Source organism: Quercus suber, unplaced genomic scaffold (genome assembly GCF_002906115.3).
Source record: "Quercus suber isolate HL8 unplaced genomic scaffold, Cork oak 2.0 scaffold_627, whole genome shotgun sequence".
Classification (NCBI taxonomy): Eukaryota; Viridiplantae; Streptophyta; class Magnoliopsida; order Fagales; family Fagaceae; genus Quercus; species Quercus suber.
In genome coordinates, this window is record NW_027070069.1 from 27,472 (window position 1) to 44,494 (window position 17,023).

The 17,023-nt window shown below is 34.9% G+C and overlaps 1 protein-coding gene across 1 annotated transcript; it reads left to right on the forward strand.

Annotated features, from left to right (window-relative positions):
* Positions 1 to 15,012: 15,012 nt before the first annotated feature.
* Positions 15,013 to 15,957, forward strand: LOC112038293 (protein S40-4). The gene has a single exon (XM_024071093.2). It carries the CDS (start codon positions 15,189 to 15,191, stop codon positions 15,711 to 15,713), a length of 525 nt encoding a protein of 174 aa, XP_023926861.1. The 5' UTR covers positions 15,013 to 15,188; the 3' UTR covers positions 15,714 to 15,957.
* The last annotated feature ends 1,066 nt before the right edge of the window (positions 15,958 to 17,023 follow it).

The window sequence follows — 17,023 nt, forward strand, 5'->3', positions numbered from 1 at the left end:
GCTACAAACATTCATTAGCTAAGAGGTGTCATTAATCCTCTGTCTAGCCCATGGTCTTTTACTTCATGGGATTTGGATATTGTAAGGTCATTCCTTAAGTCAGTAGCAAAAAACAGATGGCTTCTTATTGGCATTAATTACTTCACAAAGTGGGTTAAAGCTAAGTCACTATCTAATATTAGGGATGTAGATTCAAAGAGGTTTGTATGGAAAAATATTGTTACTCGAGTTGGAATTCCTCACACCCTCATTTCAGATAACGGGCTCCTAGGAGGTATTATTGTGAATTGGGTAATAAGAATAGATATTCAACTCCAGCTTATCCTCAGGGAAATGGGTAGGTCGAGGCTATTAACAAGGTTATAGTGAATGGGCTTAAGAAGAGGTTAAATGATGCAAAGGGCAAGTGGGTGAAGGATCTACCACATGTTCTCTGGACATATCGGATTATTTCACATCGGTCAACTGGGGAAACACCATTTTCAATGACTTGTGGGTCCAAGACTGTGATACCTCTAGAGACTAGATTTCCAACGTTGAGGACGAGCTTGTTCACTCTAGACAATAATGACAACCTATTAGAAAAGAGTCTAGATTTGATTGAAGAACGAAGAGAAACTGCCATGGTTCAATTGGCGTATTATCAACAGAAGCTCAAACAGAGGTATGACACAAGTGTGAGGCTAAGGCCATTAGCACCTAGAGACTTAGTGCTGAGGAAGGCAATGAGTACTGCAAAAACTCAGCATGGAGAAAATTGGGACCCAATTGGGAGAAGCCATACTGTATCACCTCAGTAGCCGATATACGTGTTTATTTCCTAGAAGATTTAGACGAAAATGTTATACCACACCCTTGGAATGTAAATAACCTATGAAGGTATTATTAATAATGAAAAGCAACTTTGCCAAGTTTTTATTCAGGATATTATGTGTTGTGTAAATTATTTGTTTAAGTATTAAACAGAACTTTGGTCATGCCTGGCTCCTTAGACCACATACTTTGGGTAAATTAATACTCCTTATTATTTGTTTAAGTATTAAACAGAACCTCAGTTATACCTAACTTCTCAAACCACATATCTTGGGTAAATTAATACTCTTTAACAAATAGTCAAGTGCTAAACAAAACCTTGGTCATGCTTGGTTCCTCAGACCACTTACCTTGGGTAAATTAGCACTGCTCAGTATCTCTCTAGGAGTTAAACAGAACCATAGTAACATTTGGCTCCTCGGGCCATAAACTATGGGTAAATTAACACCTAATATGGTTTTAATCTGCTACTAAATGGATGGGTATGTAGAACCTTGGTCATGCTTGGTTCCTCGGCCACATACCTTGGGTAAATTAATATTCTTGGTTACTTGTTTGAATATTAAACAAAACCTTGGTCATGTCTGGTTCCTTGGACTACATATCTTGGGTAAATTAATATTCTTAGTTACTTGTTTGAATATTGAACAGAATATTGGTCATGCCTGGTTTCTTGGAGACTCAGACCATATACCTTGGGTAAATTAATATTCTTGGTTACTTGTTTGAATATTAAACAAAATATTGGTTATGCCTAGTTCCTCGAACTACATACCTTAGGTAAATTAATATTCTTAGTTACTTGTTTGAGTATTAAACAAAACATTGGTCATGCTTGGTTTCTCGAACCACATACCTAGGGTAAATTAGTACTCCTTATTACTTGTTTAAGTATTAAACAAAACCTTGATCATGCCTGGTTTCTCGGACCATATACCTTGGGTAAATTAATGCTTCTTGGCAAATATTTAAGTGTTAAAAAAAATCTTGATCGCCTGCCTCCTCAGACCATATACCTTAGGTAAATTAACACTGTGTAGTATCTCTTCAGGAGTTAAACAGAACCTTAGTAATATTTGGCTCCTTGGACCATGTACTATGGGTAAATTAACGCCTACTACAACCTGGGTCTATTGCTAAGTGGAATGATGTGTGAAACTTTGGATAAGTGAATTTCTTGCCATTGCTCAAAAGTAAGAAAGAAAGCCTAAGGCACATATAATCATATGAGCAACTTGTCTCAACTATATAAGGTATGTTTTTGAAGTCAAATTTATACTTTATCAAAGGTTGTAGACTGGGAAAGGTTAGCCTGTTATATTGTTGAGAGCATAGAATGTAGCAGTTATATTATCAATTGTGTAGATGATTGATAAGGTCAAGAATGTGGGAATATCTTGAATTAAGTGAAATTATACTTCATACTTATGTTAATTACGTGCAGGGTAGAACAGAAATCATATTCAACTTTGCACAAGTACAATAGGGCATAAAAGAAAGTTAATACTTTTCATTAAGTAAAGGCTTGAACAAGGAAAAATAAGTACAACTTCAAACATGTAAACAGCAATTACATAAATAAAACAAAAAAGATCTACCTATAAAATCTAACTTAGGCCTTATTTAATCTTAAGGGAAGGGTTGTCTTTTGTTGTGGCCTTAGTAGGTTTAGTAGTTGCAGCTGTTATAGAAGCTGGACCTTTACCCTTAGGATCTTCCTTGGTAAGTGTAGGGAGGGTTGCCAAAACAATTTCTAGGCTCTAGGAGACTTCTTTATCCTTAAAGGGGTCCTTGGGCGCAGCTAGAGGCTTGGTAGCTTCAGGGACTACTCCTTTAGTTGTATTCTCTTTTTCAGCTAGCCCAACTTGCTCTGCCTCTTTGGAAGGATTTTTGGAGGAAGGGAGAGCCTTAGCAGGTATGTCCTTGATAGGATCTAGACCCTTGGGAGTAGTTTCAGCTTTGGAACTTGAAGGGCCTGATGCTCGGATGGTTGGGGGACAATAGACATTTTCTGCTCTCCTTAAGGCAGAAGAGGCCTCAACCCCAGCCTAGTTGAGGGCCTCGTTCCACACCTAGAGGCAATAGGTTCTACAAACCCCCGAGACTTCAGCCCTAAGGGATTCCTCAGTCTTTGCCACCCTAATATCATAGCCATCTTGCTTGACTTTTTTACAACCTTCTCCACCTCTTCCAGTTTCTTCTTCAAGATCCTAATCTGCTCCTTAGCTGCAGATAACTGATCCTCAGTTTGGCGGACCTGTTTGCATTAAGTTTCTACCTGCTTCTCGACCCTGTGCAAAGCAGCCTCGGCATTCTTCCTCTCCCTATTAGCCTCAATCAATTAATTGTTTAAGTTCTTGGATCCTCTTCTCAGCTAGGGAGAAGGCTTCCACAGTAACTAGCCTCCTACTTTCCTCCTCCTTCATTTACCAATGGGATTTGGTCACCAGCTCCTTGACCATGTGCACAGATTGAACAGCTTGTAAAAGAAAAAATGCAATGATTAGAGAAAGCAATTATAACCGTAAGTAAATAAATAAATAAATAAATAATTTTACTAGCACAAGGTCCCTCTTCAGACTTAGAAACACTTTGTGTTTCTTCATGGTCCTTAGGTTAGCCATATCTCTAGGTAGCAATTGGGCTTGCTCCATAGCATCTACCACATATCCAGCCCTTCGCTGCTAGGAGTCCTTTATCAAGGAATTTGAAGGAAGAGGAGACCCATTCAACAAAAAGGGAGAATTCCAAGCTTGGATCTTGGTGGAGCGATCTCGCCCCCTCTCCACGATGGATCCTTCACTAGAGGACCTTGATTGATTGGTCCTAGCTACTTTGGCCCCTTTTTAGGACTCAACTTCTTTAGAGGGATGGCCATTTCCTTCTTCCACCACCTCCTTGACCTTTTGGTCTCGTTTCCCCTTTTTATCTATGGTGTCAAGTTAGGGAGCCTGGGTAGAGGGAGGAGTGGGGGGATTGGTCTAGATTGCCATCTCAAGCGCATTGCCTCTTGCATAGGACTCTAGTAGATCCAGAAGGCTTGTTTTAGTTTTGTATTGTAGCACCATGGTGTCAGGAACACTTGGAGCTTCCTGAGTGCTGCTAACTTGGGTTAGAGGAAGGTGGCTAAAATCACTAGCTGGAAGTTCTAGGGATTGAGGCTAGTTGAAAACCTCAAAGTCATCCTTGGAGTTAGAGATTTCAACTATTTGTTCTTCTTCCTTAATAGTTGGTTGAGAATGAGTTGCTTCTTCCTCGGCTGTGTGCTGGAGGGGCAATTCTACTTATTGTATGCCTTTTAGGACAGGGCAAATCTCAAGGAAACCAGGCATGACAATGTTGATCTACTGTAGCTGAGGATCTCTGGCCTTGATTACGTACTTCGAGGCTAAGAAGTTGGAGGAAATTGGATTGTAGCCGAGGATGAGGTGGGCTGCTCTTAATTGCCCGTTAGTATGAACGAAGATTTCGGCCTTGAGTATCCTTGTCAAATTAGGCTCGTTGATAAGGTTGAAGTTCAGGATAGCAATGTACTTATTTGCCAATTCACCGAAAACAAACACGTAGTCAAAAAAACAGCACAAATAAAGTAAGATCATATTTGCAAGTAAATATGGAAAAGATAAGCACAAAAAACATTAATAATAAAGAGGGTATTGTTAGAATCATGAACCTAAACCTAAGTACCCCACCTGGTGTACCCTCCCGTGTTGGGCAATAAAGTCCATCATGCCAATCCCCTGAGACGATTAAGTAATCCTTATCCATACCCTTGTGGACTCAAGAAGACATGACAAAAGTCTGACTATGGGGACTCTAGTTTTCAGATAGTACCCATGCCCTATTAGTTTGTGACAATTGTAAACCCAATTAACATCATGGTAAGTAAGGTTCACATTCATCCTTTTGAAAGATAGTTGAAGGAATTGGGAAGACGAGGTAAAATCAGAAGGGCTGAAAAGAAAAAGGGTTCTAAATTTTTTTTAAAAAAAATGCTAAGGGTAACTTATGATAGAGAGAGAAAGCTCATCGAACTAGTTCTTGAGTGTTGAAGATAAAAAAGGTAAAGCAACTAAAGGGAAAAAGTGAGCGGTACAATTCCCGTCCAAGGTCCCGTAAAATTCTCCACCATAGGATCTTCATCACACCGTAGAACATGCGAAGCATGTCGCCGTAAGAATTAAATGCAGATGCATCCGGATGCCGAAACGTCAGGAACGTGCTTTTGGGCAATTGAAAAGACACCTACATAGAAAGAGGTGACGTAAGAGCAGAGCAGAGTAATTTTTGGAATATCGAAATCCCTTTTTTTTCCAAGGAGCAAAAGAGTAGAATTTCGAGGGGTTATTGTAGAGATGAAGGGCCTAGGAATGTATATTGGGCCATGGGTCTTGTCCGAGGACATTTAACTGTCCGAGGATAGTCAGACATTAACGAAGACGTACAAATTAGTAAGTTATGGAAGTATTTTGGTCATAAAGGTTTAGGAAAGTAGTTTGAGGAGAAATGCCTCCTCGGCTAAACAGAGTAAAGGTAAAAGGTTTGACCTACCATCAAGAACAACACACCGAACAATTTTACTGGTAAGGATAAGCATTAGGAGGGAACAGGGCAAAGGGAAGCTAAGAAATATCTAGGAGAAAGCTGATGGAACAAGGATCAGAGCTAGCAACTTGACCTACATGTGGAAGGCTGAGATGAAGTAAAGTAGGGGAATATAAAGAAGAAATACCTCATTACAAGGGGGGGAGCTAAAAATCTAGAGAGGGGAGAAACACTGAATGCTCAAGAATTGTAATTGAGTTTAAGTCCAAAAGAAATATATAAGAATTACTCTTCTCGGACGTTGCCGAGGAATATTTTCTTTACATAAACTTGTTTATTTTCATTTTCTAGCAGCTTTTAATCTACTGTGATTGTTGTCTGACTCATTAATGTCCAGTTCTTAGCCCACTCTCTACAAATTCACTGTATTGAGCTCTTTGGGCCTAAGTCCTTTTACATGTTGGGCTTGGAAAACAAATCGTGGCCTTACAGTATCTATTAAATAACTATTTTGTTTGTTTGTTTAATTTATAGGTAAATCGTTGTTTAACATTTTTTTTTTTTTGGAGTAGAGGTGAATCAACAATAGTTTAGATATATATGGGGAACTTTATTTTCAAGACTTTCTTAAGTTTTTATGTCTCTCCTCTTTTGGATAATGATTCAAAGGATTATAATGAGTCCACAATTTTCCATGTTTTCTTTACACACATATATAATGATTTTTTTTTTTTTTTGCAACAGTTTTTTTTTTTAATAAACAGTAATACTTATTAGAACATACACGAAAATAATAATAGTGTTTAAAACCGAGTTTATAATACATTACATAACCAGAGTATAATTACAAAAGAGTCTAATCTTTGTAGTTGTAGACTGGGGCTATAAACAATAGACACTAAACACACACAACTAATGTGGGATAAACATCCCTATTTTTTTTTAAGTATACAATAATACTTATTAGAACACACACGAAAATAATAATAGTGTTTTAAACTAGGTTTATAATATATTACATAACCAAAATACAACTATAAAAATGTCTAACCTTTGTAATTGTAGACTGGGGTTATAAACAGTAGACATTAGACATAAACAACCAATGTGGGATAAACATCCTTATTCTTTTTTTTTTTAGTAAACAGTAATACTTATTAGAACACACACGAAAATAATAATAGTGTTTTAAACCAAATTTATAATACATTACATAACCAGAGTACAATTACAAAAGGGCCTAACTTTTGTAATTGTGGGTTGATGTTATAAACAGTGGACACTAGACACACATAACCAATGCGACCCTTTTGCAGTTGTAGACTGGGGTTATAAATAGAGGATACTAGACGCACACAACCAATGTGGGATAAACATCCCTATTTTTTTTTTAGCAAACAGTAATACTTATTAGAATACACACGAAAATAATAATAATATTTTAAACTAGATTTATAATACATTAAATAACTAGAGAGAATAAGTATTATAAACAATAATACTTTTTTTAGAATTACAATAACAACCAACTTTTTAATGCATTCTCAACAAATTATATGAAAAGAAACAAACAAAAGAGAGATTAATTAACATTATAATATTCTATGCAAAATTTCCATGAATAGGATATTTCTAATAGAAGGACAATTTCTTTGTTTTTGCCTTATTAAATTGCAAAATAAATATATAAATTACTCGAATCAAAGTATCATACATATTTATAGCATTTATTGTTGTTACATTCCAGTTAAACCACATCAGCGTCATGTCATCATTTATTTTAATATTTTATTATTTTTTTGATTTAATGGTTGATATTTATTGATCATCTCCTTAGATTTAGGTGTTACCCTATCTATCTATAATCCAAACTCTCCATTAATCCAAACTCTTCAAATACCGCATTTATATGGAATTTTGACGATCACCAAAAGATTACAACATCCTCACCTCCTTTTTCTATCTATCTATAATTTATATATAATATAAAACGGAAGATTTTGACTTTTTGTTGATCTTTTAAAATTTTGACACATCATCTTGGCAAGCCTCACAAATTTACACCTCATTATAATTTATTTTATTTTATAATTGGATTGCAATATTAGAGAGACTCATGTTAGGATTAAAAAAAAAAACTCACATTAGGATTCAAAAAAAATATATGGAAAAGCATAGAAATTGTAGTTCTAAGCAGAGAAAAGCACATAATTACTTTGTAGGTTTAGTAACTATGCTCTTGCAGTGAGCAGTTGACAATAGAAGCACATATGTCTAGAATTAACAGTTTATAAAATTTTGACCAAGCAACCCAATAGCATTCTATGTTATACAACACTTCTAAACTATGGAAAAGCATAGAAATTAAATATTTCTTCCCATTGTATTTTATTTTATTATGACCATTCATTTTTTTTTAAAATGCTATCTTGCAAAATGTCTATAATATGCATATTATTAACTCAATTTCCTATTATTAAATTTCATTAGATCTTATTATCAATAGCTTTCTCGTGCATCACACGGGTTGGCGACTAGTTATCTTATAAAACTAGAAAATATAAAATATATTTATCTAGCCTACCTTCATTTATCATATCGGTTAAGTTTGGGTTGCCCCTTACGAATCCGATATCAAGCACTTGCATTTTCCTAGTATAAGGATTGATGAACCCAATGATTCCCAAAACTTTGAGAACCCCATTTTGAACTTCCTTAGAGCATTCCCATTAAGGATGCTAAAAGTGGTATATGCTAAATTTTACCATCAAAACACAAAAAATGCCACTCCATCAAAGATATCAAATGGAAAAATTTTTGACACACAACTACAGTGAGCTTGTATCAATACAAGCTCACTTTAGCATAAATCTTAAACGAAAAAAATAATATTTTATTCCCGGTCACTTTTCCCTTTCTTTTTTTTTTTTTTCTCTTCTTTCTTCTCTCTCCTCTCTCACTTTCCTCTTCTCTCTTTCCCTGTAGCTTATGTTTCTCTCAATTTCACGGTTTGAGCTCCTACCCTCCAAGGTTCATTGGTCAAAACTTCAAAGCCTAAATGCCACTAAACAATAAATGCTCTTTGCCTTCGGAGTGTTGCCGTCAATATGGAGGTAGAGCTTAATAGCGGGGTGATTTGATTTTGTGGGTTTGGGTTTATGGGTCTGGGTTTATAGGTCTCTGACCGGCATGGGCATCTACGTTGAGGGTAGATCGGCGTTGGTCATCGACCAAGAGTTCGGCGTGGGTCTTTGATCGCGTGGCTCTCTCTCAATGGTTGTTTATCTTTTTCCTTTTCCGATTGTTGGTGGTGATGAGGTTGTGGGTATGTGATTTGGTTGTGATTTTGGAGTGTTGTTTTTCTTTTTCTTTTTCCGATTGTTGGTGGTGAATGGTGATGAGATAGTGGGTTTGGGTTTGTGATTTGGTTATGATTTTGGTGGCTGGTGGTCATGGTTGTGGGTGGTGGTGATAGTGGCAGTTGTTGTAGCTGTGGTGGCGCCCGCGGGTGGTTTTATTTTATTTTTTGTTTTTGATGGTGGTGGCCGGCAGCGGCTAGCCGTGGGTGTGGGTTTGCAAAAAAAGTGGTGGGTTTTCAAAGAAGGGGAGAGACAGAGAGAAAGAAACAAAGAATAAAAAAATAATATTTAAATGAAATGGTAAAAAAATAGAATATTTGATGTATGATGTATTATAAAGTGAGATGTTAAAAGCTAAAAAGTAGTGTTTTGATATAGTATATGCTAAAAAATTTACTTCCCTTCATGGGAATGCTCTTAGAAGGTAATACCTATTGAAAGGTATGAGCACAGGTGAGAGAACAACATCAAGGTTCAACTTCCAGAATTTCAAAGGTGTCTTAAAAAATGAATCAACTAATGACGGTCAAGAGAAAGATTAAAGATTGGTGCAACATGAAGAAGAATCTTAAGCAGTAATTTACCCCCTTCAATTACATGAAAACTTTGTACGAGAAGCTACACAACCTCATACAAGTTGGTAGTGTATGGGAGTATACCAAGGCATTCTATTAACTTGTAAAATGAGTTGGTTCAAATGAAAGTGAATACCAAATGGTGTCATACATTCAAGATATCCCTGGGTTGCATTTGATTTGAATGGTTTTCACTTTTTAAGGCTTATAAGTTATAACCAAACCTTGTTTGTGGGGAAGTAAGAAAGTCTGAAGCGTTTCAAGGCATATGACAGCAATTTCAAAGCTACTCCAAGGCCAATTCTTCTTCAAATGATGGAAAAGGAATTTGATGACAGCAATTTCAAAGCTACTCCAAGGCCAATTCTTCTTCAAATGATGGAAAAGGAATTTAATGGGTAGCAAGTGAGAACTGATTAGTTTTTTGTATCACATCCAACCGATCCAATCCTAATTGTGAGGGCATTGGAAATTAATCCCAAGTAGATACTTTAAAAATCTGTTTAGATACCGTTTATTACTAAAAACTGAAAATACTATAGCAAAATAATTTTAAATGTGTGAATAATACTGTGAGACTCAATTTTAAAGTTGTTTTTATTGTTTTTTTTTTTTTTTTTTTTTTTTTTTTTTTTTTTTTTTTTTAACCTTACGAGTTTCGTAAATAGTGCACAAAACCCATAAAAAACACTAAATACGCAAAAAAAGCTAGACGCGGCCGTTATCCAAACATACACTAAACATTTAAAGTATGGTAAATCTGGTCACTACTCTTTGGATTGAATCCTTCATCAGCAAAAGTTTGCACAATCTAGATCTAGATCCATGATCTTTATCTCTTACAACCTATAGTAGCATTTTTATGACCCTAATCTGAACAAGCCTATCACACTCTACACTAAAGAATAATAGTGTGCCAGCAGGCTCACTAAATCAGGACCTCAATAAAGTTGCTCGGCTTTTGCAACAGACAGCTATGAGTTGTGAAGGATAATGCAGACATAAATATTGGGGATAAGTTGTCGTTTCAAGTGCCAATACTTTAACTTTCATCAAGGCAAATAATGATGTTTGAGAAACCTCAAAGTTGAAACTTGAAATTAACTAAAGAACAGAGACTTTAGCCCAGGTAGTCCCACACTAATTGCTATTCCCAACTCTCTCTATCTAAGTCGATGAGTTTTTCTAACTTTCAGCCCCACACATAGCACATCATGCTTTATTAAGAGAAAGGGATACACCTATAAGGCTATTCCCTTCCAACTCTACCATTCCTTTTATAGGTATAGACTTTTTGGTTTTCAATCTCTTTCAGAGTTATGGAATCGTTTATTCTTGGTTAACTGAAATAATTAATATTATTTGCAAGCATGATTGAAGTTGCTGTTTGTTATAACATTATTGTTGAGGTTGATGCTTTGAATGTCCTAAGCCAATAGAAAATGCAACAGGCATGCTCTCACTGGACCATAGGAAACGATTGTGGAAGACATTAGGCTATTGCTCAATCACTGTTGTTGTTGGAATGTATCAATTGTAAGTAGAAATGTCAATTGAACTTTTTTCTTGTGATAAGTTTGAACTTATTTCCATACATGGCTTGTTGGACCAAATCTGTTTTATTGACAATTGGTTTTCTTCTTAGTTCTTACTCTTTCTAATAAAATGTTTTGCTGAAAGTTCTGATTTGACCCAAGAGTTTTGTAATTTAATAGGATTCTTTCATTCTTATGTTAATAGGAATCCTTTAAGCATCCCACTTTTTTATCTTCCCACAGGATTTCAATTGCTTAGGAATTTCATTTCCAACTCCAATTTTTTATGCAAATTCGCTTTTTCGACACACCTATAATTCCCCATGTATAATAACCAATACCCACTAACCAAAAGCTGCATTATTGCTGGCCCTCGAACAATTGAAGATTTGAGAAGTGGCATTCAAATCCATACAAAAAAGAGAATATAGAAAACAAGGATAATCACTGGTTATTTGGATTTGTTATGTATTCTGCGAATAGAAAAACCCAAATGCATTCCCCCAGGTAAAATAGATCAAATCAAGGAAAAATGTAAAACATAAACAAACCCTTTTTTTTTTTTTTTTTTTGAGAATCACATAAGCCTCCTACTGTTTATTTAATAATTTATTCCAAGTGTTCAACTTTGTATATGCAATTCACCAACTATAATTTGATATTATATTTGTGACTTATTCATTAGTGGGTTAGTTTCTTATTTGTCTTGGGAGTTAGATCTCCTCCACTGGTTAAAAGAAAACAATTACTTGAATGAAGAGCATTTTATGAAAAACAATGCGGCTACTTTTTTTTTTTAAGGCAAAAGATCCTGCAAGTGGCATGAATAGATGCTGTGTATTTTTTTTGCTAAGAAATGCTAATCATCTTCTTATTTTATAGGAATAGCCAATAGGATAGATATAATTGGTTATAATTGAGACATACATTAGCAAGTTACACACTTATAGCTATATTAAATTAAAAGTCTTATTCAGCATATTATAGTGGAAAATAACATTGTTTGAGTATAGAAAGCAAGTCATTAACCCCTGACGCACGTCACGGAACACCAACTAACAAAGGTATATATATTAATATTACTATAGTGGGTTTTAATTAATTTAATTGGTAAAAAAAATTGTTGTCAAATAAGATATATGGAGCTTGATTCATGCCTATACTATAAATCGATTGGTATTTTAAACTGATAATGAAGACGATAAATTTTCAAATTCTTTAAGACATTGCAGTTATTATTCATTGATGGTGACAACAATAATCTTGATGGATTATTAGTCTTATTGTTGTGTTGTGTGTATCACGGGCCTCTAATAAAGATTTTCTTTTTCTGATTTTTAAATGGTGGAGAATTTTGTGTAAACTTGCTAATTGATTTTCTGATAGGAATTGTTTTTGAAAATAGACACATTCAAGATTATATTTAGGGAAAACTTACAAACAAAAGAGATATCATCATGAGGAACTGTAGATATGCTTTTAACTGTTAATTTGGCTTTTATATCTTTGGGTGTAGCTGCTGCAGGAGCTCTGTCAATATCTTCTCATGGATCCTTATCCATATATTTTTAAGAAGGTTTAATTTTTTTTTTACAACCACTATTTTTTTCACTTTAAGTGGATAAGGTTAACAGAAATTTAGTGAATTAAGATTTTTACTGAATTAAGTTATGACTAAATATACAAATCACACACAAAATACCACAATATGCTTGACTTCGTTTGTTAAAAAAAAAAGTCACAAACCTGACTTGTTGGCTCTTACATTTGACTTTTTCTTGTTAGAAGAAAAATACGTTTGACTCGATTTTTCTTAGTAACGAAAGTAAAATTTTTCTTTCCCTTTATTTTTTATTTCGTATTCAAAGGTCTCAGTTCAAGAGGAAAAAAAGGTTTTCAATTCTCTTACTTTTCGTCATTAAAAACTCACAGGATGCTGAAGTTCTTTTCTTATCAATTTGGTAAGTTTGAGTTAGCTCTCTTCTGTTTTTCTTTATTTCTTTCTTCCTTTCTTTTTTTAAATGAAGTTTCAGTTAGCTGAATTGGTAAAATATTTATTAATCGAATAAAATATATATTATATACGATTCGATTTCTTTCTACACCAAAAACTAATTAACGTCTTAATTTAATAATAATAAAAACAATTATTAAAAATAGCCATCATAGGTAAAAACTATCTCTAAAAAATTCATTGATGGAAAATCCATCTATTATTTCAAAAAAGTAAAGGATATTAGGAGGAATTAACCTAAGAAACAAGCTGGAAAGGTCATTGTTAGATATAATCAATTGGACCACGTTAGGCACCTATTATATTCTAAATGGAAGCCAGCAGAATCCATTATCTTCCAAATTTCAAATCATGAACTCATTTGCTCGAATCAAAAATTTTGAATAGCCTTTCCACCTTTATGACCAGCACTGACATCTAAATTATTAGCAGTAACTACATTTTTGGGAATAATAATTTTTCCTTTTATTCACATCAACGAAAAGAGAGAGAGAGAGAGAGAGAGGACAGTATCAGTATATCACAAGCCCAATTGCCGAAAGAGAAAAAAAGTCTAAAAATAATTTTCGCTTTCATATGTAAAGCATGATGTTCCATTCAACGTTCAACCGAACTCAAAAGTCGTAGAAACTATAATAAATAAAGTGATATAAAAAGTATAAAAATCAGTAACATGTTCTTCTATGTCTATAGATTTTGACTTAACTTATACATTTGTAAAAAAGTTGAGCATTTACCGCACTTTCACAGTATGTTATAAGTAACATGTTATTATTAGTTGAGTAAAAAAATAATATCAACAATAAGTTTAAATTATAACCAATAATAATTAAATATTTATAATTTGTTGTGAAAGTGTTATGAATAAACACTTCTCTATTGAATTACATTATTTATATATGAAAAATGATATGTCTACAATATGATATATTCATAATATTTTTATAATACTTTCACAATAAATTTTAATTGACAAATTGTTATTCGTAGACAAAAAAGTAATTGTTTAATAAGTTTAAATTAAAACCAATAATAACTTATCACATCTAATTTATTTTTTTAACCAATTATATATAATTTGTTATAAAAATATTATAAAAATCTTACGTGACACTTTTATTTACAAATTTATTATAAAAAAAATTTAAATTGAATTCATTCTTACGTTAAAAACTAATTAACATCTCGTAAACAACAAACAGGATAAGTTGAAACTATCATAAACCAAGCTCTGTCAAAATGTATGGGCCTAAAAGTACAACCCAGCCACAAGTCCGATTTGTCGCGAAATATTTGCAATATTTCGTGGCCAATTTATCGCGAGTGTCGCGTTCTGAGAGGACAAAGTTTAATGCAGTACACAGCTGGCAGAGGAGAAGCGATAGATCCGAGCGCAGTGAGGGACCCTACTTCACGTGCCATCATTCCCCTTCCATTACGTGAACCCATGGAGCAGCCACGTGGCTCAAGAACTTGTACAATAACACGTGGCACAATCCTCGAACGTATAAACAGGACCACTCTGTCCACTTTTCTAGAAACCCAGGTGAGATTAACTCCCCCTCTCCCCAATCTCAACGTCGCGACAAAATTCGTGCCCACCCACAGTACTATAAACATAATGAATTAACCATCAGAGACAAATTTCGTTTTCCCCAAAATACCCCTCCTTGTCCACTAGCAATCGTCAAACAGCTACACGTGGCATTGATCAACGGCTTGTACCATCAATAAACTCACACGTGTCTTCATCGAAGCCGTTGGATGTCAGTGTTAAAAAAGAGAAAAAAAATGGATAAAGTAGTTTAGTTTTTTTTTTTTTCTAAAATTTTTACAGTTAAAATGGATAATGTAGTTACTATTTTATCCCGTAATTTTCGAAAAATTAATTTTAAGATAGGACATATTTTTATAAAAAAGTATATTCCTAAAAAAAGGAAAAAAAAAACTTCTAGAGCATATGCTTGGGGGGGACAAACAACACAAAAATTGAGTGGATAATGGAGAAAAATGAGGTGGGATTTCCTCGAAAAGCGCGGGGTTTTTAGGTAATTTAAACGCACGCAATTGCGTAGAGAGCGAGAGAGAGAGAGAGAGAGAGAGAGAGAGATAATAAAGGTAAAATAAGCCTTATCCACTATGAAAAGACAACGCGTCCCGAACATTTATAAAATGCAGATCGAAACCCCTCACTTCTTCAGAGACAAAGACCCAAAAACCAACTCCTTTCTTTTCTTTTCTTTTCTTTTCTTTCGCAGAGAACAAAAACACACAGCAGAGAGAAAAGGAAAGGCCGAGACGCAAAGCGAAGCCGAAATATCGGACCGATATTTTTTTGTTAAAGAACATGGCAGCCAGTAAAAGCTACTATGCTCGCCCAGGCTACAGTTTCTTGCCGAACGAGCGCGACCACCACCTCGTCGCTCAAGACTCGGCATTCGAACTCGACGAGTCGGATATCTACAACTCGGTCCGCTCCAACTCGCCCGAGTTCCGCAAACAAACCACTCCGAGTTCGCGCGTCTCCAAGAAGCCGTCCTCCAAGGCCTCGCCGGCTGAGCGCGCTGTCGTCGTCGGAGCCACGCCGTCGTCGCTGCCGGTGAACATCCCGGACTGGTCGAAGATCCTGAGAGACGAGTACAGAGATAACAACCGGTACAGGGATAACGCCGACGACGACGACGAATTCGACGGCAACGAAGAGAGCGAGAACGGAGTGCGAGTCCCGCCGCACGAGTTTTTGGCGAAGCAGATGGCGAGGACGAGGATCGCTTCGTTCTCGGTGCACGAAGGCGTTGGGAGAACTCTGAAAGGAAGAGATCTCAGTAGGGTCCGAAATGCAATTTGGGAAAAAACTGGGTTCCAAGATTAAAAATATTACTACATAAAAAAATAATAATAATAATAATAATAATAGAGTGAAGAAAATCCAGAAACATCAAATATGGCGGAATATTCTTTAGAATATTTTTTATTCCGACGGTAGTCTTAGTTTATAGTTTCTTTTTTTTTTCTTTTGTTTTTTTTACGCGTTTAAGAGAGAGGAACATTTTGGTGCATGTAATTTTTCTAACTTGGGAGATTTGTATTCGAATTTGCGGAGAAGTTGCCTTTCACTTTCCTCGACTTTGAGTATTTTTGCCTTTTTCTTTTGTACTATTTTTCTTCGGAGACTTCATTGTTAAGTATTGAAAGTACAAAAATTGTAGTAGTTGAAGAGAAAAGAGTTGGGGGGCCAATTATGAAATAAATAAAAATTTGAAAGTAGGCCCTGTTGGTTCACTGATAGGTGGGGTTTGGGTTATTATTATTTTTTAAATGTGGGTGTGGGGTAGGTAAGAAAAAAAAGGATAGGCTGAGTTTGAGATAACGACCCGCTTCAAATAAATTTTGAGTTACGTTATTTTTATGGCACAAGATTTTCTAATATGTCCTTGCCAAGTTTTACTTTTTGGTGAGTATATTGTGGATATAATATTTTCTAATTGGATATTCTGCAAATTGTGTACCTGGACTGATATTAGGACAGTTGCATTCCAAGCAATAATGGGCATCGTGGGGCGTCCTTGGACTATATGGCTTCTAATTAATGTGATAAAGAGTCAGACACGCGAGACACTTGGGAAGAACCACACGGTGTGTGGCCGGTGGCGGAGTTCTTGTCCCAGAAGAGTGGTTGGAGTGAGTCCCGGTGATATTCGTGAAATACACGTAATTTTAAGTCGTCACATAAAGTGAGATTGATGAGCTTATTGGAGACTTTTTTTCAAAGAAATTAATTAAAAAAAAGAGACTTGAGAAGTTGGAAGTCCCTACTTATTGTTATCCAAATCCAATTAAGAAACACGTAGAAGAAAGAAAGGTAAGTAGAGGATGATCTAATCCTATCCTTTTTTTTTTTTTTTTGGAATATCATTAAATTTTAAAATTGTCATTTAATTTATTGTCGAAACACACTTTTCTTTTCTTTTAATGTACCTTAATTATTTATTATTTCAAACATTAATTGCTTATCTATTATTGTAAGGGTATATATTGAATAAAACAATATGCTATGTTAATGGTTAAGTTTAGATTAGTAATTCTTCTTAAAAGAAAATAACAAAGTTTAACTACAAAATTAGTTGTAAACTTGTAGTATAAGATTATTACCTTACTTTTTATTGAATATAAATTTTAACA